Below are 25,085 nucleotides of genomic sequence, written 5' to 3'. Positions count from 1 at the left end.
TGTAATATAATTTTGGAATAATATATTTAAACTTAATATATGTATAATTTTAAATTATACTATAAGATTGAATATTGATATAAATTATTTTAGTATACTATCAAAGTTATAATAATTAATTTTAGTAGCTGATTTTAATATATTAGATGGTACTTATATACTCTCAAACAAATATTTTAAATCAAAATCTTTGGCCAAATTTGTATGTAATAACTAATAAGAATCATATACCCAAAAATAAGATAGACTGACAATGATAGGTTGTTTATCTATCTCGTATCTTATGAGAAAATATACATCATCGTATATAACTAGATAAATACACATAGTTTATTAACCTTATTATTTTTATTTAAGCTTAAGTTATATACAGAGGCATATATAATTAAGATAGAAAATATTATATTTAACTTTGAGGAAGAAGGGAAATATGACGTGTTACTTTGATTAATAGATGCAATAATGCAAATATGCAGTGAGGTTATGTTGTGGAAAAAATAGTAGCGCACAGCACACTATTAACAGAGTTTGGAGCATATTCCACGCACGGCATGACCTATATATATTTGCATTCATGACTTGCCATGCACCACACACATTTACATACAAAATAAATCTTAACATTGTGACATGATGATGAGGTGTTATACTCTCTTGTTGCTGCTGCTTCTTCTTCTTGTTGATACTCCATCTCCCACTTGTTCATCGGTGTTGCCACTATGCAACCACCATGACAACTCAAACCTGCTCCAATTCAAGAACTCATTTGCCATCAACACTTCTTTGAAGAAATACTTGTTGTGGTGGTGGAGTGAGATGACGGGGCTTTATTGTTCATCTTATCCCAAGACAGCATCCTGGAACAACAATACTGATTGTTGCGAGTGGGATGGTGTCACGTGCGACACCACATCAGGTCACGTGATTGGGCTTGACCTGAGTTGCAGCATGCTTGAAGGTGAGTTTTATCCCAACAGCACACTGTTCCATCTGACGCATCTTCAACAACTCAACCTTGCCTTCAATAACTTCTCTGAGTCTCCAATATATCCTGGAATTGGTAATCTTGTGAGTCTCACGCATCTCAATTTATCATCCTCATCATTTGTAAGTCATATTCCGTCCACAATCTCTCGCTTGTCTAAATTACTCTCACTTGATCTCTCGAGGAATGAACTGAGACTTGATGAATCCACATGGAGCAAACTCATTGGTAACACCACTAACTTGGAAGAGCTGATTCTAGATGACGTAGAGATGTCTTCCCTTAGAGAAACTTCATTGTCTTTGCTCATGAATTTCTCATCCTCTTTGCTGATCCTGAGTCTTCAGGACACTGGATTGCATGGAGAATTTCCCACTCGTATACTTGGTTTAACTAATCTTGAAGAACTAAGTTTGTCTGGCACTGAAGAGCTGACGGTTGAACTTCCAAAGTCCAATTGGAGCACTCCTCTAAGGATCTTGGACCTCTCTGGGATAACTTTCTCGGAAGAAATACCTGATTCCATAGGCCACCTGAAGTCTCTTAACCAACTAAGGCTATGGCATTGCCAAATTGATGGAATTCCTGTGTCTTTGTGGAACCTCACTCAACTAACTCATTTGGACCTTTCAGGAAATAGACTACTTCATGGTGAGATTCCATCTTTGCTTTCAAACCTCAAACATCTCACCTTCTTAGATCTTAGTCGTAATGCGTTCAGTGGTCACATCCCAGATGTGTTCGCCAACTTCACTAAATTAGATTACTTGGATCTTTCTTTTAACAGTCTAGGAGGCCAACTGCCATCATCATTACTTGATCTAACTCAACTTTCTTACTTAGATATGTCTTCTAATCAATTAATCGGCCCAATTCCAAGCAAAAATGCCACACTTCCAAAACTAGAAACACTCCTTTTGTTTAATAACTCTATAAATGGGACAATTCCAGACTGGTGCTATTCTTTGTCTTCATTGACAAGGCTAGATCTTAGCATGAACCAACTCACAGGGCCAATTAGGAAATTCTCCACTTATTCATTGACTTCTTTATCTCTCTCTCATAACAAATTTCAAGGTAATTTTTCAAATTCCATATTTGAATTTCAAAAAAATCTCACTGATTTGGATATGTCATCAAATGACTTGAGTGGTCTTGTGGACTTTTCTCATTTTTCAAAGTTGGAAAATTTAGCTTTTCTTCGTCTTTCTAACAATAAACTTCTCTCTGTTGATAGTAATAATAGTGTTGAATATACCTTACCCAAACTTAAAAATTTAGATTTATCTTTTTGTAGTGTTACTGTTTTTCCTTCATTCCTACCTAGACTACAAAATCTAAGAAATTTAGATCTTTCTAACAATAAAATCCATGGAAATATTCCCAATTGGTTTGGTGATAATCTCTTGCACACATGGAAGAGCATGGACTTTATTGACCTCAGTTTCAACCAGTTGCAAGGAGATCTTCCAATTCCACCACATGGCACCGAGTACTTTTCAGTTTCAAACAACAAGTTCACAGGAGGCGTTTCTTCAACAATATGCAATGCAAGGTCCCTCAATGTGCTAATCCTGTCTCACAACAATTTGACTGGCAAGATTCCACAATGTTTGGGATCCTTTCCTTGGCTCGTGGTTTTGGATTTGCAAATCAAAAACTTTTATGGAAGCATACCTGGAAACTTCTCCAAGAATAATGCTTTTGAGACTATAAAGTTGAATGGCAACCAATTAGAGGGACCAATACCACAATCGTTGGCTCATTGCACATATCTAGAAGTTCTAGACCTGAGTGACAATAACATAGAAGATGTATTTCCCAGTAGGCTAGAAGCTCTTCAGGAATTACAGGTACTCAGTTTACGAAATAACAAATTTCATGGTACCATCACTTGTTTGAGTACGAAACATCCATTTCCAAGGTTGAGAATTTTTGATGTGTCTAATAACAAGTTTAGTGGCCCTTTGCCAATGCAATACTTTCAAGAGTTTCAAGGAATGATGACTCCAAATGATAATACTCAAGCTGATGGAATGGAGTATATGAGAACCCATTCTATTATATCGGATGTCCGATATAATTACTCTGTTGTGATCGTTATGAAAGGTCAAGTGAGAGAAATGAAAAGGATATTAACTATTTTCACAACCATAGATTTGTCAAATAACTTGTTTGAAGAAAAAATTCCACAAATTCTTGGAGAATTGAATTTTCTCAGAGGGCTTAACCTTTCTCACAATAAAATCAGTGGTAACATTCCACAAACTTTAGGTAATTTGACAAGTTTAGAATGGTTAGACCTCTCATGCAACCAACTGAAAGGTGAAATACCTCTGTCTTTGACAAATTTGAATTTTCTGTCTGTCTTGAACCTTTCTGAAAACCAGTTGGAGGGAGTGATACCAACAGGGAAACAGTTCAATACATTTCAAAATGATTCCTACAAAGATAATCCATTGCTTTGTGGATTCCCTTTGTCAAAGTCATGCAGCAATGATGAAGAACAACCACCTTCAGTGTTTCCTGAGGCAAAAGAATCATTATTTGGGTGGAAGTCAGTTGCAGTGGGATATGGATGCGGAGTGGTATTTGGGATGTTCCTTGGAAGGTTGTTTATCAAGACTGCAAAACCCTTGTGGCTTGCCAGACTTCTTTGTGGATATGATTAACAAAAGAATGCACAGGAGATGAGAGGCCATGCAAATTGTATGAGACTGTGTTAGCTGCTTGTGTTTTTCTTTTTTCTTTTTTCTTTTTTTTCTATAATGATGTGAACTACTCTGTTTTTTGAATAAAATATGCTATTTCTATTAATAAATAAATTCTACATGAGTCATCATCTATTATTTCAACTTCTTGTGAATTAGAGATAAGAAAACCTAATTATTGATCTGTTTAATTTGCTTTTGTTTTGATTTAAAATGATTTGTCATAGCTTGCTTCAGTTATACATAGCTTACAAATGTATTAGACTACTCATACATTCAGATCTCAATCATATCAAAATTTTCCAATTAAAAAGAATCGAAGCTAAACTTAATTGAATGTACAACATAGGATCATTCTATAAATTTTGAATTTGTCAAATCTCAAATGGGTTAGATTTAGAATGTTATTTTCGATTTACAAAAAGCAACCACGGCTTAAATTTAATTTATATGATCAATACAAAAATAATTTGGTGTCCTATTCTTGACAAATATAAGTGAAAATTGAGATTCTTTATAAAATTAAAAGAATAAATTAAATAAGTGAAATATAAAATAATAATATAATTTAAATCATAAAAATGATCACCTGATTTAATACAAATGTATTCAGATTCTAATATAAAAAAAATAAGAGATTTTAGTTAACTTAAAATTTTAACTACTTCATTATAATACTACAAATCTATGCACATAAAACGAACAACATATGTAGGACCAAGTTGGCTCGCATAAAATAATGGATCTTTGAAATTCGCTTATGTGTTATGTGCAAATTTTTAATAAAATGCATCATATATTGGTAAAAAAAATATGAACTGAAATTGGATTGGGAATAGAACTAATTCTCATTTGATATTATATGTTTAATTTTAGATTTTTAATAGGATCGAGTGACACTTTGATTGAAAACTCAATAAAATTACATATGAGTATATGACACTGTGTATGATTGTTTTTATAGAAACTAATCAAAGCATAAGCGACGTGTTTTGATAGTTGTGAGCATGCAAATCGATTTGTACACATATTTTAATTGGACGCCAAAAATAAATTATTTAGCTGTGATAAAAGAGTATTATATTATCATTTTATTTACTGAGTCTTTGTCGAATAAGATCGAGAGACTATTGTAATATCTAAAACTTAGTTTTGGCGATGATAATAATACACTTGATACATCGGGATCAAATTGATGCATGTCGTAAATCTCAAAATCACTACCAGAATTTAGTTTTTGATCTTACTCATTTTAAAGTTTTTAGAAAAGTTGAATAACTTGAAATGAATTATTTTTTTATGTTCAGTAAATAAATATTTTATTTTTGGTAATAAGTAAATAAAATTTAAATATGGTGAAAGTCAAATTAACATGTCATTGAGTTTTTTTTTTTTTTATATGCTTAAGGTTCTTATTTAAAATTTTTGGATCACGTATGATTTGGGCTGTGAGTTTTTAACCAATCTGTTATAGTCTGAGCTAGTTACCAGCCCAAGCCAAACCCAAAGAATCCGTCCAAATATATGTTTTCTTTTGGTGACTTACGTCCAGAAATATATATGTATAAAGTTTACACTATACACATGGGAAAAAAAGAGATTAGTTTACCAAAAAAAAAAATTAAAGTTGCGTAACAGACATCACCGGGTGTTGGTGCGTTTATAGTTTGTTATACCAAATTTAACTCTTATTTTTCCTTTTTTGTGGATACAAATTAATGAGGCAATTATAGATATGTGCATGTGATTTTTTCTTTCCTTTCATTGAGAGGCTCCTATAAAACAATTAATGTCTTGTAATAACTTCTAAGCATATAATATTAAATTATTAATACATATTGATACCATACCCCTCATCTTGATTCGTTACATATGTCTCTCACACAACGTAGGACCAACTTTGGTCACATAAAATGATGGATCTTTTTTCTTGTACACTCCTTTATTTATGGTGTCTCCTTGGTTTGGATATCTGTTATTCCCTTCTCAATGAATCACTTCACTTATATCTTACAAAACTCTAGATGCTTGAATTCATGGAGAAATCAATTATTTCTAAAAACAATAAATCAATTCCTAGCTAGCTTATAGGCCAATCAAAACTTATATAGACTAGCAAATCTTTTAGGAATAAAATCCTAATAGTTCACGTGTTTGATCCCTACAACTAAAGTTTTATAAAGAAATAAATATTTTTTTAATAATAAATGAGGATTGTGTGCAATCCAATTATGTTGACAATGTTAGTATTTCTTTTGTGGTACGAAAATGTGTAATCGATTGGTTCAATTATTTTGCAATGAAAATTTTAAAATATTTTAATATTAAATCGATAGATCTAATTTTTTGTGATTTTTTTTTTAAGTTCACAAATTAGATGATCTGATTTTTGTTTTTAAAAATCCAAAGAGTTTGATTTTTATTCTTTAAAAACTGAATGGTCCGATTTTTACCCTCTAAATCCACGCCTAAGATTAATATTCTTATGGTCTATAATATTAAAAAATATTATTCTCACCCTAATATAAAAATTAATTTGCGATCTTTTACTTCCTCATCAGGTCTCGTAATAGAAATAATTTTGATACAGTTTCAAAATAAAAGCATTTTAGAGGATAGACATAACACATCATAAACGGATTTCACTTTCACAATGTTATCATCAAAATCTACACTCATGATAAGTTTCCTTGTCTTCAAAATTAAAACAGTCAATATCTTTAACTTCTAATTACTCTTTGACTCAAGAGAGTATGTGTTTGGAAACTCGTTGGAAGAGAAGAAGTACGTTTAGACTTTTTGAAAGTTTTAATTTTTGGTTTGGCAATTTTTTTTATGAACGCAGAAGTGATTTTGTTACCAAAACTAACGTTTATAAGAAGCAACTATTTTTAACTTTTGTGTTTTCCTAACGAGTTTTTAGCCATAAATACTAACCATTTATTTATCTTTTATCAACTTTATTCTTCATGTATGTTATTATATTATTTATAAAATTCTTGTTATTTCTATTTATATGAGTTCTATTTTTCTATTTTTTATTTTTTTCAACTGTTTGTTTGATATTATACACTTTTATAATTGTGATTTTTTTTTGTATTATGTTTGTTATTATCTTTTTATAATATGATTTATTGATTCTATTAGGTAAAGTAAATTAAACAAAAATTTAACTATAAATAATAATAGTAAAAAATTATAACATACTAAAAAAAGAGTACTAAAAATACTAAAAATATACTATATAAAAAGATCATCAAGAATTTTTAGATTTGTTTCAATTACTATAAAATAAATATTTAATTTTTTATTATTTTTAGTACTCTCTTTTATAATTGTAATTCTCATATACTATGTTTTAGTGTAATTTTTTATAATATAGATTATGCTTTCATTAAAAAAATAAATTAAATAAAAAATTAATCATAGATAATAATAAAATCATAAACGTTAGATTCCAAATTAATATTAAGAATAAGATTATTGAGAGTACTAGAATAAGAGTACGATAAAAAAAAATAAAGTACATTCTTAGTTAATACTTAAAAAAATGTAACATATTTGATTAAATATTCTTTTATATATATATCTAAAATTTATATTATTTTATTTTTATTTAAAAATAAATTTTATTTATTTTTATATGTTATTTTTATTTTAGTAAGTAAATATTAATTTTATTATAAAATTAACTAATAAGATCTATTTAAATATCTAAATTAAAATGATAGGATAATATGAAAAAATTATTTAAGTTGAGGTCTATTTTAGTAATTTTTTATCTAAAAGTGATTTTAAATAGTATAAGCCAAACAACATTTATTTTACTATAATTAATTTTGATACAAAAATTACCAAACATAAATCACTTTAACACAAACTTACTTTTTATCAAAATCAAATTTGTAAAATCAATTTTATGCAAACTCTCGTTTACAAACTGTAATCTAAACACACACACATATATATATATATATATATGGTTATGTCAACTAGTATTCAAGTATATATTATATATTCCATAAAAAAACCTTCTACCCAAAGAAAAGTGTTTTTCTTTTTTTAAAAAAACACTTATATTAATTTAATAAAGTTACATATAATAATAATAATAATAATAATAATAATAATAATAATAATAATAATAATAATAATAATAATAATAATAATAATAATAATAATATATTACTTGATTCAATTAAAGGATAGATTTAGTTTCTTTATTTGGGGTTAATGATGAATTTTATTTTTTATGCATTTTTCCATATAAAAGTATTGGGTTTCGCTAAATATAAAAGTGAAATATTTTATAGAAAATATAAAATTTAAAGTTTTTAGTTATATTAAATGCGTACAAATTATTTTCCTTATGAAAGTATTCTATATACATACATACATATATTCTCATTATAAGTTTTTCTTGTTTTTCAGTCTATAATTCGAGATTGATTGTAATGCTTCAAATTGGTATTCGTGCTATACTTTTTCAAGAAGGTCGACCAATTGCTTTTTTCAGTGAAAAGTTTAATGACGCTAAAATAAAGTATTCCACTTATGACAAGGAGTTTTATGTGATCATACGAGCATTAAGCCACTGGAGCAATTATCTATTACTTAAGGAGTTCATCTTGTATACTGATTACAAGGCTTTTAAACATATTAACTCCCAACAAAAGTTGAATCGACGTCATGCAACTTGAAGTGAGTTTCTACAATCTTTTTTATTTCTCTTTAAGCACAAATTTGGGACTCAAAATAAGGTTGTCGATGCCTTAAGCCGACGACACACTCTCCTTTCCACTTTACAAATTAATGTTGTTGGTTTTTGAGGTTGTAAGGGAGTTATATGAGGGAGATCAAGATTTCGGAAAAATCTGGACATGTTGCTTGTAACAACCCTATCAATAATTCTTCATTCAAAAAGGTTATCTTTTCAAGGGCAATCAGTTGTGAATTCTCCGTTATTCACTACGCCAATCAATTATCTGGGAGACCCATAATGGAGGATTAGCAGGACACTTTGGAAGGGACAAAACGTTGACTCTCATAAAAGAAAAATTTTATTGGCCAAAACTTGAGCGGAATGTCATTCGACACATTCAGAGATACCACATTTGTCACATTGCTAAAGGTGGGAATCAAAACACTGGTTTGTACAAGTCGTTGCCTGTTCCAAAGGCCCCATGGAAAGATGTTAGCATGGACTTCGTTGTGGGATTACCTAGGACATAGAGGCAAAAGGATTTTGTTATGGTGGTTGTTGACTGATTCTCAAAGATGGCTCATTTTGTACCTTGTCATAAGACAGATGATGCTTCCCACGTATCATATCTATACTTTAAAGAGGTCGTGCGCTTGTATGGTATCCCTCAAACAATCACTTCAGATCGAGACGTGAAGTTCATGAGCCACTTCTAGAAGATTTTGTGGAGAAAAATGGGGACTCACCTACAGTTTAGCTCTGCTAGTCATCCGCAAACGGATGGTCAAACAGAGGTGGTCAACAGAAGCCTGGAAAATCTGCTACGAAGTTTTGTGGGCAAACACCCTCTCCAATGGGATCTTGTTTTGCCACAAGCCGAGTTCTCCTACAACAATTCCATTAGTCAAACAACAGGGAGGTGTCCGTTCGAGGTGGTATATAGCAAGCGACCCCTGAGTCCTTATACCTTCTGCCGCTACCAACTCCTCGAAAGTATAGTGCAAATGCCGATGAACATGCTAAACAAATCAAGAAGCTTCACGAGGAGGTACGATAGAAGATATTGCGTCAGACTGCTCGGTATGAGGCCCAAGCCAACAAACATAGGAGACCAAATATTTTCAATGTCGGAAATTTGGTATGGATTCATTTGGGAAAGGAACGATTTCCTAAGTCTCGCGGGAAATTATCTCCTTGAGCAGATGGACCATTCAGAGTCTTGGAGCGCATTAATGATAATGCTTACAAGATTGAGCTTCCAACAGATTATGGAGTATCTCACACTTTTAACGTGGCTGATCTATTACCTTACTATGAAGAAGATGCAAAATCAATAGAAGATAAGATCGAGCCCCTTCCAACCCAAGGAGAATGATGCAAGAGCATCTATTAGGTTATTAGAAATATTAATTAAAGTAGTATAGTTTAGTATATATTATTATATTGTGTTATGAGTTAGTTCCACATCGCCCGAGTCATGAAGGCTCCCCCTTTTCTACTAGTATAAATGTGCGTATGTACCTCTTTTATTCATCATAATTGAATTGATTTAGTATATATTTAAATAAGCTGTGTGCTTATTTTTCTCTAAGCTCTTTGAAAGTAAGAGGTGCATCCTTGGCTTAGCCAACCAAGATGAGTTCTTTGCTATTTTCACCATAGTGGGGTTGTTAATAGGGGTGACAAAACGGGTCGAGCCCGTCGGGTTGATCCGTTAAACCCGCTCAAAAAGGCGGGTCGAGTTAGGATTTGGAGCCCGGCAAATTAAAAAAACCCACCAAACCCGCACCGCCAAATTGGCGGGTTTTGGCGGGGCGGGACGGACTGGTCCGCCGGGCCGAAGATTTTTATTTTTCTTTTTTTATTAAATAAAAGAGTGATTACTGTTATAAAATTAATAATTATAAAATTTTTAAACATTTTTTTCATTTTTTGTTTTTATTCTTCTTTTAGTTATTAACTTTATTTTTTATTTTACAATTTCGTATATATGCTCAAATTATGTGACTTATTTTTTAAAATAAAGATGATTCTATTGACAAATATTATTTTGAACAATTTTATTGAAGTTAAAAATTAAAAAATAATAATAAAAATATTATATTATAATTTGACTATTTTTATTTGTATTTGATTTTTTAATTATTATTTTTTGGTTCATTTTAATGAATTTTATTTTTCAGAAAAATAAAAAAAAGTCAAGTGGGCTAGTCCGCCAACCCGCCAATCCGCCATAAAGCAGGACGGGCTAGCATTTTGAACCTATTTTAGTTGGCGGAGCGGGGCGGTCCGCCCCATTTATGGGACAGACTTAGGCAGGGTGGGACGAATTGAGACAAACCGGCCCGCTTTGCCATCCCTAATTGTTAATCTCGCCAAGATTGATGGCCCAAGCGGACGTTTCAGCGTCATAATCAATTAAGAAATCAGAGGAAATTAGGAAAGAACATCTTTAGTTATTTTTCTTTTGTGTGTTGGGAAAGTGGGGTGGGAGTTGGGTTAACAACATAACATCTTTTATTTCTAATTGCTCTCTTTGGATCCAGCATATTTTTTCAAATAATTTAATTATGGTTATGTATTATTATATGTTAGTCCCTCTATTTTAAAATAAAAATTTCTTTTAGCTTTTATATTTATTGAAAAATTAATGTATTTAAAATATAAAAAACGTCACACTTATTTTGAAGAATGATAATATTCATATACCAAACATTTCTAATATTCATATAAAAATATGTTGCTTTTAATTAACTGTATATTTATATTATTCTTTAATTAACAAAATAAAAGAAATGTGTATTGATTGTTAAAAAATATTATTGCTAAAATAATGTCCACCATAACAAATGTATGAGTAACGGAATTGTATTTTAAAATAAGAGTGTTTTTTGATGACTTTAAAATAAGAGAGTATACACTTACACTGTACTGTATTTAACTCTATATATTAATATTTAATTATGTTAGTCTAAATTAAAAATTAATTGTCAAATTAATTATTAATATAAAATATATATTAATTAAAAATGTGTTAAATATCACATGTATATATATAAATTAAATATATGATAGTGATATCTTATGTGCATGTAGTATTTTTTATGAAATTATATTAAAATTATGCTTTTACTTACTCTATTTTAAATATGGCTTTCATTTTTGGTACATTGACAAATCAACATATATGACGTTAATTTCTCAGTGTACTAAACTGTTAATAACTTAATATAAAAGTTTAACAAGATGAGTAAAAAAATCAAACTCACATTTGAAATAGTGATATATTTACCAATTAAATTCAAGTAAAAAAAAAAAAGTAGTTGACTTTGATATTTATTTGTGTATTTTAACATCATCATGATAATGATGTTTAAACTTAGAATATATATAACATTATAACGTAAACTAACCCAAATTTCTTACAACTAATTGATAACCTTTTTCCAAATGACTACACATCACATATTCACATTATATTCAAATAAATACGTTAACAACAATGCTAAGAACCAATTCTATATAAGCCAACTTTAACCAAATATTGTTATAAATTAAATGTGTATCTTTCCTCGTGTTTTGAATGTGGTCAACAATAATTTAAAAAACAAATTAAATTATAAATTAATAAAACTAATTATAATTAATTATATTATTCCATTCTTGGCTGATTATTAGTTGGTTTCATATACTTTTTCATACGTTAATGTTAAAATCTCATATATTTAAACTATCATTTATTTCAAATAAGGAAAATTAAAATTAGTGACTGTGAAATTCTCAAATTCAACATATTTGAAGATTTCGAATCCGATACACTTTAAAATGTCAATAAATTAAACGTGCCTTTTCGTCATTGTCATAAAGTACCCCTCTTTAATCAAATCTAAATAATGATTTTCCTTTTTTTTTTCAAAGTACTATCTAAAACACATATATAGAGGATGTTTTTCTTAAACAAGTTATAATAAAAAAATAGAATAAAAAAAAAGAAAAGAAAAAAGCAAGAATGAATGAGAAATTCTGCTAGATATGAACGTTTTATTCGATCAGTTTCCTGGCTTTTATGACATTGAACTGTTATTATTGACTTTATTATTATCATTGATTTCAAATAGAGCCGTTAGATTATTAGGTAATGAATAAAGAGAGAAACGTCGGCAAGTGACTTCAAACTCCACATGCTGCCAACCCATAAATTATTATAATGTCTTCTATATTATTTATTCATTGATTGATCCCTTGCAATTTGTAATTTATATCGTCACATTCATCATCTATGGATGAATTTTGTATGATTTTAATTTCAGAGTATTTATAATGTCCATTTTTTAATATTTATCGTTATTATGGAAAGCTTAAAATAAGTAATTATAATTATTTGTATTTGCATTTGTATTTGTAAGTACTATTTACTAATAAATATAAAATTTGGAAAATTTATTTATTAGTATAAAGAAGTCTTGAGTAGTATTCAAAATTCAATTTATTTTTTCTATATATGTATCTTCTATATGTCGAATAAGGTTGACCAAATAAATTTTTCACGAGATTAATATTTAATAGATAATCACAACGTTTCTTACGTGTGATTTTCCGGTAACATCTCTTACATGTGTTCAGATTTGGACAATAATAATAATAATAATAATAATAATAATAATAATAATAATAATGAATTTGTAATAAAAATCTTGTTAACAGATTTTATAAGGATATTAAAACATTTGTTTTATTTAAATTATTAAAATTATTAAATAAAAAGTTATGCAAGTTTTAAAATGTAAATAAATTTTCATGTTTAACAGTTTTTTAACTTAAATAATCTTATACTAATAGTTTGTTAAGAGTTTAATCTCGTCTTAAAAAAAATAAAACATTTGTGTTAACTACGTAATATATCTGCAATAATCTGGTAAGAGATTAGTGAATTTTTTTTTTCAATGCATAACAAATTTAAGAGTTTTACATGGAATACGAAAGACAATATATATACCCATGAAGCAAAAATATTTTGTTGAAGTGTCTTATTTGATATCAAATACATATTAGATATGACGCTTATCTAAATATTATTTTAATAAAAATACAAATATTTTTTAAATATATTTAAATATATTGATATTAGTAAAATATTAAGATATTATTATAATTTATCTAAAATTAAATTTATTTATATAGAATATATTATCATTCCAATTTTAATAATATCATTTTTTTATAAATTTATACAAATAAATAATGCAACAAAATTATATATGAAGCAATATTATTGAAAAAGCGTTAGAAGACCAACAGATTTTATAATTTATAATTATTAATTATTTATTATTAATATTTTTAATAATATAAAATTATATCTAATAATTTTAAATTATTTATTTTTTTACTGAGTTAAATATTAATCGAATTTTAATAAAAATACTAGTTTGAGATTTTTTCTTATTAAAAATAAGACTGAATTTGATATAAAAATAATTTTGTTTGATTGCATAGACACAGGACATGAGGAAGACGACAGAAAAATAGTAACGGTAGGCACTGTTCCTCTGCCACCTGGTTTCTTTTCTCTTGTGTTTCTGAGTCATACACAGTTCTCACTCTCTTCTCCGTTTTTCAATATTTTAATATTCACATCGCTTTATCTGAATCAATATCACTCACACATGATCAATGGGTCTACCTGCTCTTTTTTGTACTACTCAGTAGGCACACAAATCTTGCCTCATATTCTTGACTGAGACATCCCCTTACGGAACTTCATTTTCAATATCTACTTGCCATTTTCTGCAATGAAATACCATAAAGTTTTCAACTTTAGCTGATTCGTGACGTTTTTGCCTCTGGCTGTTCCCCTTTTGGTCGCTTGAACTAACACTACTATCTCTTTCTGTTTGTTATTTTTCTGTGATCATCTCAATTGGGTAGAAGAAGAAGTGCTCAATTTCGTTTTTTGTTGTGCTCAATTTTCGTTTTTTGTTTCAGCTGAGAGTAGCAGTTTCTAAAGAGGTATTTGATCATGAAAGTTTTCACCTTTCAGCTCTGCAAATGTAGAATTTTTACGAGTTTGTTTTTTTATTTTACAGACCCTTTTCTTCTATGTTCATCGATAGCTTAGACGAAATAGAAATTTTGGAAGAATTTGACATGTTTTGAAGTTTTGGATTTTAGTTCTTGTTGTGTTGTAAGAACAGGTAGATTCGTCATTCAGTTTCGGTTGTGGACACCAAAAAAACATGTCCTCTACACACGGTTTGGTAGTTCATACATTTTACAAGTTTATGAAGGATGGTTTTGCCACTTGGCTAATTTTCACTTCCATGGCTCACCAAAAAAAAAGGATAAATAATAAAAAATTGGGAATGAGTTTAGGGGGAGGCAAAAATAAAGCTTAGTACAAAAAAAAAAATTTGTCAAACTAGTCCTTTTCTCTTTCAATGCAGTACCTGAAGTGCAATTTTAAATTCCAATTTTATAAATGCAGTGGAATTTTGACATAGTTCTTGTATATATATTTTGCAGGGAATAGCTTATTCTCTAGTTTGTTGAAGTGTGCAAATGGCTTCACTTGGTGATATAGGGCTTGCAGCAGCAATAAACCTCCTCAGTGCATTAACTTTCTTAATTGCATTTGCTGTGCTCCGGATACAACCTATAAATGATAGAGTGTACTTTCCGAAATGGTATTTGAAGGGTTTAAGGACCAGTCCTTTGCACTCAGGAGCATTTGTGAGCAAGTTTGTCAATTTAGACTTCAATTCTTATATAAGGTTCTTGAATTGGATGCCGGCAGCATTGCAAATGCCGGAACCGGAACTAATTGACCATGCAGGCCTGGATTCCGCCGTGTACTTGAGGATATACTTGCTCGGGTATGCTCCTAAAATATTATTTGCAGTAACTATGGTTGTGTATCTGATATTAAATTTATATATTAATTTGAAGCAGGCATTGATCACATTGCTTCTTTCTTTCTTGTTGAATAACTATTTATTCTCAGGCTAAAAATATTTGTCCCCATTGCACTCCTTGCATTTTCTGTTATGGTACCTGTCAATTGGACCAACGACACCTTGAAGCGTTCAAATTTGGTTTACAGCAGCATAGATAAGCTTTCCATTTCAAACATTCCATTAGGATCAAACAGGTAAGCAAATATTTTTATTGGTATTTCAAACATTCCATTGTAATTGAAGTTATTTTTTCACACAAGTAACGTTTTAAATGTATTGCAGATTTTGGACCCATTTGGTAATGGCCTATGCTTTTACCTTTTGGACATGCTATATCTTGAAAAGGGAGTATCAGATTATTGCAACAATGAGGTTGCATTTTCTTGCTTCAGAACGACGCCGTCCTGACCAGTTCACAGTAAGATCATGTTCCATGACTTATGATATGTTTTAATAACAGTAACAATGCTTCTGGATAAGGATTTATGTACTAGGATTGTTTAACTCATAATTCAAAGTTTATACTCAAAAAGTGTATCCTATTTGTTTTTATTTCAAAAGTCACAGTGCTCTTGAATTATTTTACTTTTGGTTCCTTCCTACTTCTTCTTAAAGAAATTACTCTTTACTTGTGCAGGTACTTGTTAGGAATGTACCACCTGATCCTGATGAATCAGTTAGTGAGCTAGTGGAGCATTTCTTCTTGGTCAACCATCCAGACCACTATCTCACTCATCAGGTCCGATCCCAAATTTTCATTATATATCTTAATTGTTTTGGTTTTTGATAATTTTGTGAAAATTGAATGAATCATTAGGTAAGGTGTCAAAATGACATCATAATTATTATTACTTGTGTTTAAATGAATTGTTCATGCCTAGCAATATTAAGATATTTATAAAAGAGATAGATATGATGATAATCTTAAAGTTTGCAACAATTTCAGTCAATTTATGTTACAGGATTGTCACACCATAATTGCAGTGTGGCTTCAACAATTTATATTTATATCCAAATTGCTTTGTTATTCTTTTCACTTACAGTGCAATTATATTTATATGCAGGTTATTTACAATGCAAAGAAACTCTCTAGCCTAGTTGCTAAGAAGAAGAAAAAGCAGAATTGGCTTGACTACTACCAACTTAAATATTCTAGAAATCAGACCGAAAGGCCAACTAAGAAGGTATGCCTTCAACAATCCAATTATGCACTACGAATTATTTGTCCATTTTGAATTTGGCTTCAGTGTATGTTTTCTCATGCTATTTTTCAATGCATCCATTTCCTTTCTTTCTTTGCACATGGCTAACATTGTGTCAGCAGACTGGATTTTTAGGACTTTGCGGCAATAGGGTGGACGCAATTGATTTTTACACAGACGAAATCGATAAACTTTCAAAAGAAGTTAGTACTACCAAGCCTTCTTTTACAATTTCATGTACTTCATAATTTCTTATGTACTTGGTGGATCACATGATCTTATGCCATCAATGTAAACATTTAATAATACTTCTTCATTTCATAATTTGATTGTATCTTTCTATCAATGAATTTCCAGATTGAATTGGAGAGAGAGAAAGTCATAAAAGATCCTAAATCCATAATGCCAGCAGCTTTTGTTTCTTTCCGAACTCGTTGGGGTGCAGCAGTTTGTGCCCAAACTCAGCAGTCCAGAAATCCAACCACATGGCTGACTGAATGGGCTCCGGAACCTCGTGATGTGTATTGGAATAACATGGCCATACCATATGTTTCCCTCACAATAAGGAGGCTTATAGTTGCAGTGGCTTTCTTCTTTCTGACATTCTTTTTCATGATTCCTATCGCATTCGTGCAGTCACTTGCTAACATTGAAGGCATTGAAAAAGCAGCTCCTTTCTTGAGGGCCTTTATTGAGATGTAAGCATTGTTTTCCATCAATGCCATCTTTTTTCTTAAAAGATTAATGCATATTTCTTATTTTTTGTTGATTTAGTAATCATAATTAGAGTGTACTGTTGATACATCATTAAATTCTTTTGATTAGTTGATAGTGTAATATATTTTACACCAACAATGCATCAAAATAATTCTCTCTTATTATTGCAACTGAGTTTAATTACTCTCCCAAAATGTGTTGGAATTTCTAATCTTATGCTAACTTTTTTTTTTATTGCAGACCGTTTATAAAATCTTTTATACAAGGTTTCCTTCCTGGGATTGCTTTGAAGATATTCCTCATTTTTCTGCCAACAATATTGATGATAATGTCAAAGTTTGAAGGGTTTATAAGCACGTCTGCTCTCGAAAGGAGATCAGCAACAAGATATTATATCTTTCAGTTCATAAATGTATTTCTTGGGAGCATAATTACTGGGACTGCCTTCCAGCAACTGGATAAGTTTATCCACCAGTCTGCGAATGAGTAAGTCCTCCGTGCAGCCTTACGCCTATTAACCATAAACCACAATGTAAAAAATTTCTAAATAATATTTACATTTGCTATGTATGTAGAATTCCAAAGACTATTGGTGTCTCAATTCCAATGAAGGCAACTTTCTTCATAACCTATATAATGGTTGATGGTTGGGCTGGTTGTGCTGGTGAGATTCTAAGGTTGAAGCCGTTGATATTCTATCACTTGAAAAACACCTTCTTGGTGAAGACTGAAAAGGACCGCGAAGAAGCAATGGATCCGGGAACCATTGGTTTCAATACAGGAGAACCACAAATTCAACTTTATTTCTTACTTGGCCTTGTTTATGCTGTGGTCACCCCTTTTCTACTTCCATACATCATCGTCTTCTTCGGTTTTGCATATGTTGTCTATCGTCATCAGGTAAGAAAATTTAACTGTTCTTCTCTTTTGATGCTTTTTATCATTTTGATGTATTTGCACTATAACACTATTGTATTCAGTTTAGTTTTTAGTAACAATTCCGAACTAAAATCATGTTTGTTTGCATGTCATTCTTTATGCATGTCTTATATAAGGCTAATGAATCAAATTGAATGGCAGATTATAAATGTGTACAACCAAGAATATGAGAGTGCTGCAGCTTTCTGGCCTGATGTACATGGCCGCATTATATTTGCTTTAGTGATCTCACAGCTTCTATTAATGGGATTACTGAGTACAAAAGAAGCGTCTAACTCAACTCCATTGCTCATCACTCTCCCTGTTTTAACCATTTGGTTTCATCGCTTCTGCAAAGGGCGATATGAACCTGCTTTCATTCGGCATCCATTACAGGTTAGTCTTGATATTAAGACATACTAGTTTTCATGTCTGCCTTGAGAAATAAGCAAAGTAAAATACAATGTTTGAGACATACTTAAAGATTCTGTTTGGTAACTGTCTCAAGACAGAAACACAAAGAACTCGCGACACAAACTGAATTTGAATCTTTCATGCCATTATTTGGTGACATTTTAGTTCATTCTTCTATCAAATTTATGTGAATTCTCATGTTGTGTATATGAACTTCAGGAAGCAATGATGAAGGACACGTTGGAGCGTGCCCGAGAGCCGAACTTCAATTTGAAAGAGTTCCTACAGAGTGCTTATATCCATCCTGTTTTCAAGGGTGGCGACGAAGACAGTGAGAGCGAAGCAATGAGTGAAGAGGGTGAGCAGGAACCGGTGCTTGTCCAAACGAAACGACAGTCTCGGAAGAACACACCGGCACCTAGCAAACATAGCAGTTCATTGTCATCCCCCCTCCATGAATCTGCTGATAAACATTTGCGGCCTTAATTTGAGAATGATATTGGAGTTGGAGTTTGGGAGGAGAAAAAAGTAAAAAAGAATTCACTGTTATATTTATTTGTTGCAAAGTTGAAAGTGTATATAACATGGTGGATGGGTAGATAATCCAGGTCTAATTTTTTACTTACTTTTTTTATTTTAATCTTATGCTGGTTTAGTAGTTGGTACAGCAAATATTTACTAACAAGAACTAAATTTTACCAACATTTTGAGTTCAAGTGCTAAACTTGTTTTCAAATGTACTAACATATTTGACTGTGGGAGAGCACAAGGTAATTTTCTATAATAGCTAATCTAAAAATTTTGGTTACAGAATTGCCAATCATGTTAAGTGTATATTGAAAATGTGTTAATCAACAAATATATTTAAAATACATAATAGTTGATTTTTGATATGCTCATAAGATTTTTAACATTAGTATAATCTTGTAGTTTAAGAGAAATGTATAAAACGTTTGCACTAGTTGAAATTAAATCACTCAAACAAAAAACAGATCAAAGTAAATCATCAATAAAAAAATTGAAAAATATTTGATTCACTTTGTAAGTTGTTATAAGGGTTTGATTGGTATTTATTTTTATTTTTAATGTTTTTCGTATTTAAGATTTTGTGAATAAAAATTGAAAATAATAAAAATAGGAATTTGTTGTTTTAAGTGGGAGTTGTAATTTAATTTAATTTTTAACTAAGGCCCTACTCATTCTTAAACTTCATAATTAAGTCCTTGAAATTTATTATGCCTAGTAACAAGTAAGGAGCTCTTTAACAAAAAGAATTGAGAAAAATAGAGCCCCCTTCTAAACTATAGAAGCTTACTAAAAATCCATATAACTATAAGACTAATTTAGCAAAAACTTGTCAAATTCCGGATTGTAGTGCCATAATTAGAAGGGAAAAATAAAGTAAATTAGCATCATTTTTCCAATGGATATACAAATGACAAAATCATCAAACAAGTATATGATAATATGATATGATGAAAAGGAGATATTTAAGATCAAAACTTTTATATTTGAATTTTATGAGATAGTAAGGACTTCAAAGAAAGTGACAGTAACAATTTAAATGGATTAAAAAGATTTACATATGAAAGAAAAATTGAACTACAAATTATTCAGAAGAGAAAGATATTAGATATTAGATATTGGATATGAAAGGATATATTCACAGCTCATAGCCTCCGAGAATAGCCAGAACCCCCACATTTCTTGCAGAGTATCAATCCTAAAAAGAGAACAAATAAAGATATATAGATATATATCAACTGAAAGATTTGCTAATAGGATAGGTATAATGATTCTCCTTTACTTGAGATCTTTTGGTACAATTCTTAATCTCTGTATTTAGATATAAATTGTATTCAGATATATTAATTCAAAGATGTACTAAAAAATGACAATAACATATAAAAGGGAACAGAGAAAGTATATTTTGATGCATGATGACAGAGAGATACCTGAACCCTTGCACACTTTACAGTTAATTAACCCTGCATCTTTCTTCATCTTTCCATTGTCACAGAAAACACATTTTGTCCCACCTAATTGTAAGAAAAAATGGTGCTCAAGTTGCAATTTCTCTCAATAAAGCCTAATTTCAGTCAAAACATTATCTGCTAGACTCTAACATGTAATAGGTGACACTGATTCATCATCGATATTATGTTGGTTCTTTCTTCTTTCGATTTCTTCAGCAGAAACAAAATTCACAGCAAAAAATGCTACGTGCATACTAAAAATCAACCACCAAATTAGTCATTATATATTTGTATATAAATACATGTATTGTTTTACTTATTTTCAATATGTATTTATATTTCAACATATATTCTATACGAGAGACTAATTTTGTGGCTGAATTTTTTATGTACACATATCATAGTTGATTCACAACAACTCTAGATATTGGATAATGGTGAGAACAAGTATGCTTCTGTTTAATAGATGGCCAAAATCGGAAACTACAATTTCTAAACTAACAGTTCATAATCACTCCACATTTTGTGCAGTATTACATAGGAAAAATGTTAGTCTATACTCATCCATCTTCGTATGTTGGGTCGACTAATTCTCTTCTATCAATGAACGAGGTGTGATCCAAATCAACTTGGTCTCACACCGCATTCAATGATGAGGAAAATTAATCGGCTCGATACACAAAGAAGGATAAGTATAAGTACATGTATCATATACAACTCATCACATTACCTTTAACTACAGCTATCTAAGTCAACTTAGTTTTTGTTGCTAATCATGTGAATTGTAACATTTTCCCACTTCCTAAATTATTACTAATATTCTTTGTATAAAATATAAATTTACAATAGTTTCCAACTTTCCATAGAGTTACAGAAATGTAGAAAGATTAATTACCATTGCCTCCACAACGCTCACAAGGCACAGGATCTCCCTGAAGAATCAACAGAAAGTAGCATCACTTGTTATCTTAAGAATGAGAAAACGCTATTAATATATCTAGAACAAAGAAAAATCTAAAGATATAATACAACCCAATATTTTATTTGTGAAAAATTGTTTTTTTAAAAAATAACTATTATATTTTCCATAGGTACACTAATCTGAATGCAAAAGTACACGAGTCATAAACTAAAGGATATAAAAACTATTAAAAATTACAATAAAAAATAACATTTTTATCATGTTTTAATCTTTTATGCAATAAGAATATTTTGGTTAACTGAGAATTGAAAATGTTACCTTAAGACCAAGGAAGAGAGAAAGAGCAATGGCAGCCAAAACACTAACGGTGGCTAAAAGGGTTTGGGTGTCAAAATACAAAGTGCTTCCAATTCCATTAAAGAGCAAAATAGGGTCAATGATCATCAAAAGCCTTGGCTTTGTTATTGGTTTGGTTTTGCATTTGAACGTGAACCTGGGATTTGAAGGTAGATGGAGGAGTATGGAAGAGGAAGAAGAAGAAGAAGAAGAGTGAGAAAGGTGAACCAAGCTTGATGAAGAAGAAAAAGAAGATAAAGCATGAAGAGTACAGTAAGAGAGAGTGGCCATTGAAAAAAATGGGGAAAAAAAATCTTAAAAAACCAAAAAGTATTGTTAGTATGTGGAGCTCAGCCTCTCAGCTTTTTTTTTTTTTTTTCACTTTACAGTCTACATGTGGTTTTTAATTTTAGTGTTTGGGATTTTGGTGGTATTTTTTATAATACAAAAATACTATTTGTACACTAAAATTAACCACTAAAATTAGTCACCAATATATTTATGTATAAATATATATATAATTTAATTTATTTTTAATGTGTATTTATATTTGTATTTTAACATATATTTTATACTGGTGACTAATTTTAATGTACAGGTAGTATTACTCTCTTTTTAATAATATAGAGAGTTAGTGTGGCTTTTATGGGAATGTCACAAATTTGATTTTTAAATGTGTGGTTTTTCATTTTTTATTTGTTTGATGTCATAAATTTGAGGGTTAGATTTGTGATTTTTAAATTTAAAAAAAATACAAATTCAAGAGACATATTTACATTTTAGTATTGAAAAATTTTAAACATATAAATCGAATCCTCCAATTTATTTGAGAACAAAATTTTTTTATCTCACTACAAATTAAACTTTTCAATTTGTGCAGTATAAAAATCAATCTGATCCTCGAATTTAAAAAATCTGAGAGTCTAATTTATTATTTAAAATAAAATAAAAATTTTAAATTCATACTAGAAAAAAACATATCAATTAGATGACATATCATCATTTTTTATTTCTAAAAAAATTAGCCGCCACATGTCACATCCATTGTCCTTGCTCCACTCTAAGGCTGGCAATTAGTAAAGTAGAGTATGGTTTAGACTCTACCCTAACTCTACTTGCGAGTTGAAAACTTTCTTAAAACTTTATCTTATCCTACTCACAGATTGAAAATTTTTCAACCCTAACCCTACCCGCACCCTAAAATTTTAAACCCTACCCTATCTGATCTTACCACAAAAACAAAAAATTTTTTAAATAAATATAAAATTCAACTATTCCAAATTTCACACATATTAATAAAATAAAAAATTAAGTTAAAATTAAAATTAAAAATAATAAAATATTAAAAAAATTCAACATAAAATTACAAATAATATTATCATTAACTAGTTTAGTGATTATTTCAAGTTTTTATAAAAAGAAGATTATGAGGATAACACTCACTTTCTTCACTATATACATAACTTTTACATATATATTATAAAGGTGCGGGTAGGGTAGAATAGGGTATACCCTAAGCCCCTACCCTAGAATAGACAATCCTACCCGATCGGATTAATTCGGGTTGAGTACCCACAGGTAAGATATATATTGCCAGCCCTACTCCACCCCATTTTCTTTGTTTTTGTTGCAGCTAAATAATTACTGCAATATCTTTTTTTTTTTAATTGTAGATACTAGATAGACATTATTTGAACTACTTTTTGACGGTTAATTTGGCTTAAATAAATTTGTGTAAAGTACTATTTCAGTCTTGAATATTTGAATTAAATTTTAATTTAATTTTTAATATTTTATTTTTTATTTTTATTCTAAAAAACTTTAAATAGATTTAATATTATTCTATCATTAAATTTGACACAAAAAACTAATGGAACAAGTGACATAAAAGTTAATAACGTTATTAGTTAAGTGATATTTTCTTTCATGTGTTACACAAACATAACTAAAACATTCTTGTAATATTTTTTTCAATTTCTTTTTTGTACAAAATCTCATATTCTAGCAATCAATCAACAACTCTCCAAAATCAAAGAAAAAATTTTCATATTAGTGATTATTAGTGGGTTGATTTTACTTACATACAAGAATTGAATGCAATTGGCTCTTCAATATGCGAATTGTTTGTGTCAAATTTAATAGTGAAATAACATTAAACCTGCTTAAAAATTTTTTTAGGATTAAAATAGGACATTTAAAAATTTTTAGGATTAAAATAGAACATTTAAAACTTTAGGGCCAAATTAAGATTTTCCTTAAACAGAAGATCAAAATAATACTTTACCCAATAAATTTGTGTTTATAAAATATTTATTTCTAGCTTTTGGTCTTTTATAAAAAAAAAAATATTTTTGATCTATTAAAATCAAAATCTTTTAAAATTTATTGGGTCAAAAAACTAAAAGAAAAACAAAATAAAAAACGTATTTTGTCGGAACCAAAAGCTTTAATTTTACAAGGGAACAAAAGGGTTTCACACTTTTGATTAATCAAATATTACTATACATATGCATAAATATAATTAACCAATGAGAATTATATGAGACCATGAGAGTGAGAAATAATTCTTTTAAGTCTTAATTATATAAACACATCTATAAAGAGTTTAGATTAAATATTAAAAATATGAGGAGTTTGAGTAATATATACAAGGCTCTTAATTCAAATATCATTGCTGATATTTAAACAAAAAAAATCAATAAGTCAAAATTAAAAATTATTTAAATGATTTTATACGTTAATCTTAATCGTTAATGTGCAATATCTTTTTATCCCACAAAAAATCACTTCTGTACATGTCATTTTTTTTATTAAAAATAGGAAAATTCAAATTCGCAACCTTTTTAATAAATATAGAAAAATTATGTTATTTGAACATTGACTTCTGTACATATCATATAAAAGAAATGTAAATGTTTTCAATTCATCCTTTAAAAAAATATATTATAGTTGTATGAGAGACATTTAAAGCTAAATTCAAATTAGTTACTTTTTACACTAATCCTTGCATTTAAGAAATCTCCCGTAAAATGCACTTGATACATGTGACCTCGAACAGAATAAAAATTCTGTAACTTCGGAAATTCAAGTCTCTTTTTTTTGTCATCTAGCTTTAATCTATTTTGAGTTTTATCCTTTAAACGCAATAGCAGCTATCTACACTGCCATGGCGAATTAATTAGTGCTTCCACATGAGATGATGCTCTCGTGTAGTTTCTTGTTTTCTTGGCAGTAATTGATGTTTCTTCA

At 29.7% G+C, this 25,085-nt stretch overlaps 3 protein-coding genes across 5 annotated transcripts; 2 read left to right on the top strand and 1 right to left on the bottom strand.

Annotated features, from left to right (window-relative positions):
* Nucleotides 1-587: 587 nt before the first annotated feature.
* LOC112702218 (receptor-like protein 6) lies at nucleotides 588-3,840 on the top strand. The gene has a single exon (XM_025753171.3). The coding sequence runs from the start codon at nucleotides 631-633 to the stop codon at nucleotides 3,655-3,657; it is 3,027 nt and encodes a 1,008-aa protein (XP_025608956.1). The 5' UTR covers nucleotides 588-630; the 3' UTR covers nucleotides 3,658-3,840.
* A 10,034-nt stretch (nucleotides 3,841-13,874) lies between these two features.
* Nucleotides 13,875-19,318, top strand: LOC112702217 (CSC1-like protein At3g21620). 3 transcript variants are annotated; one of them, XM_025753169.3, is made up of 12 exons: nucleotides 13,875-13,932; nucleotides 14,921-15,270; nucleotides 15,399-15,545; nucleotides 15,634-15,769; nucleotides 15,989-16,090; nucleotides 16,416-16,535; nucleotides 16,676-16,756; nucleotides 16,911-17,251; nucleotides 17,511-17,756; nucleotides 17,846-18,170; nucleotides 18,351-18,584; nucleotides 18,822-19,318. In XM_025753169.3, the coding sequence occupies exons 2-12, from the start codon at nucleotides 14,957-14,959 to the stop codon at nucleotides 19,086-19,088; spliced, it is 2,313 nt and encodes a 770-aa protein (XP_025608954.1). In that variant the 5' UTR covers nucleotides 13,875-13,932; nucleotides 14,921-14,956; the 3' UTR covers nucleotides 19,089-19,318. The 3 variants fall into 3 exon arrangements, with proteins under 3 accessions (XP_025608954.1, XP_025608953.1, XP_072055117.1); XM_025753168.3 differs by having other exon boundaries at nucleotides 13,897-14,407; XM_072199016.1 differs by lacking the exon at nucleotides 13,875-13,932 and adding an exon at nucleotides 14,430-14,592.
* A 773-nt stretch (nucleotides 19,319-20,091) lies between these two features.
* On the bottom strand, nucleotides 20,092-22,268 carry LOC112702216 (uncharacterized). Its single transcript, XM_025753167.2, has 4 exons — nucleotides 21,819-22,268; nucleotides 21,474-21,510; nucleotides 20,558-20,641; nucleotides 20,092-20,325 (listed from the first exon to the last, which is right to left on the bottom strand). The coding sequence occupies exons 1-4, from the start codon at nucleotides 22,125-22,127 to the stop codon at nucleotides 20,273-20,275; spliced, it is 483 nt and encodes a 160-aa protein (XP_025608952.1). The 5' UTR covers nucleotides 22,128-22,268; the 3' UTR covers nucleotides 20,092-20,272.
* Nucleotides 22,269-25,085: the final 2,817 nt, after the last annotated feature.

Source organism: Arachis hypogaea, chromosome 7, assembly GCF_003086295.3.
Source record: "Arachis hypogaea cultivar Tifrunner chromosome 7, arahy.Tifrunner.gnm2.J5K5, whole genome shotgun sequence".
In the NCBI taxonomy this organism is placed as follows: domain Eukaryota; kingdom Viridiplantae; phylum Streptophyta; class Magnoliopsida; order Fabales; family Fabaceae; genus Arachis; species Arachis hypogaea.
This window is presented reverse-complemented; position numbering and strand designations above follow the sequence as displayed.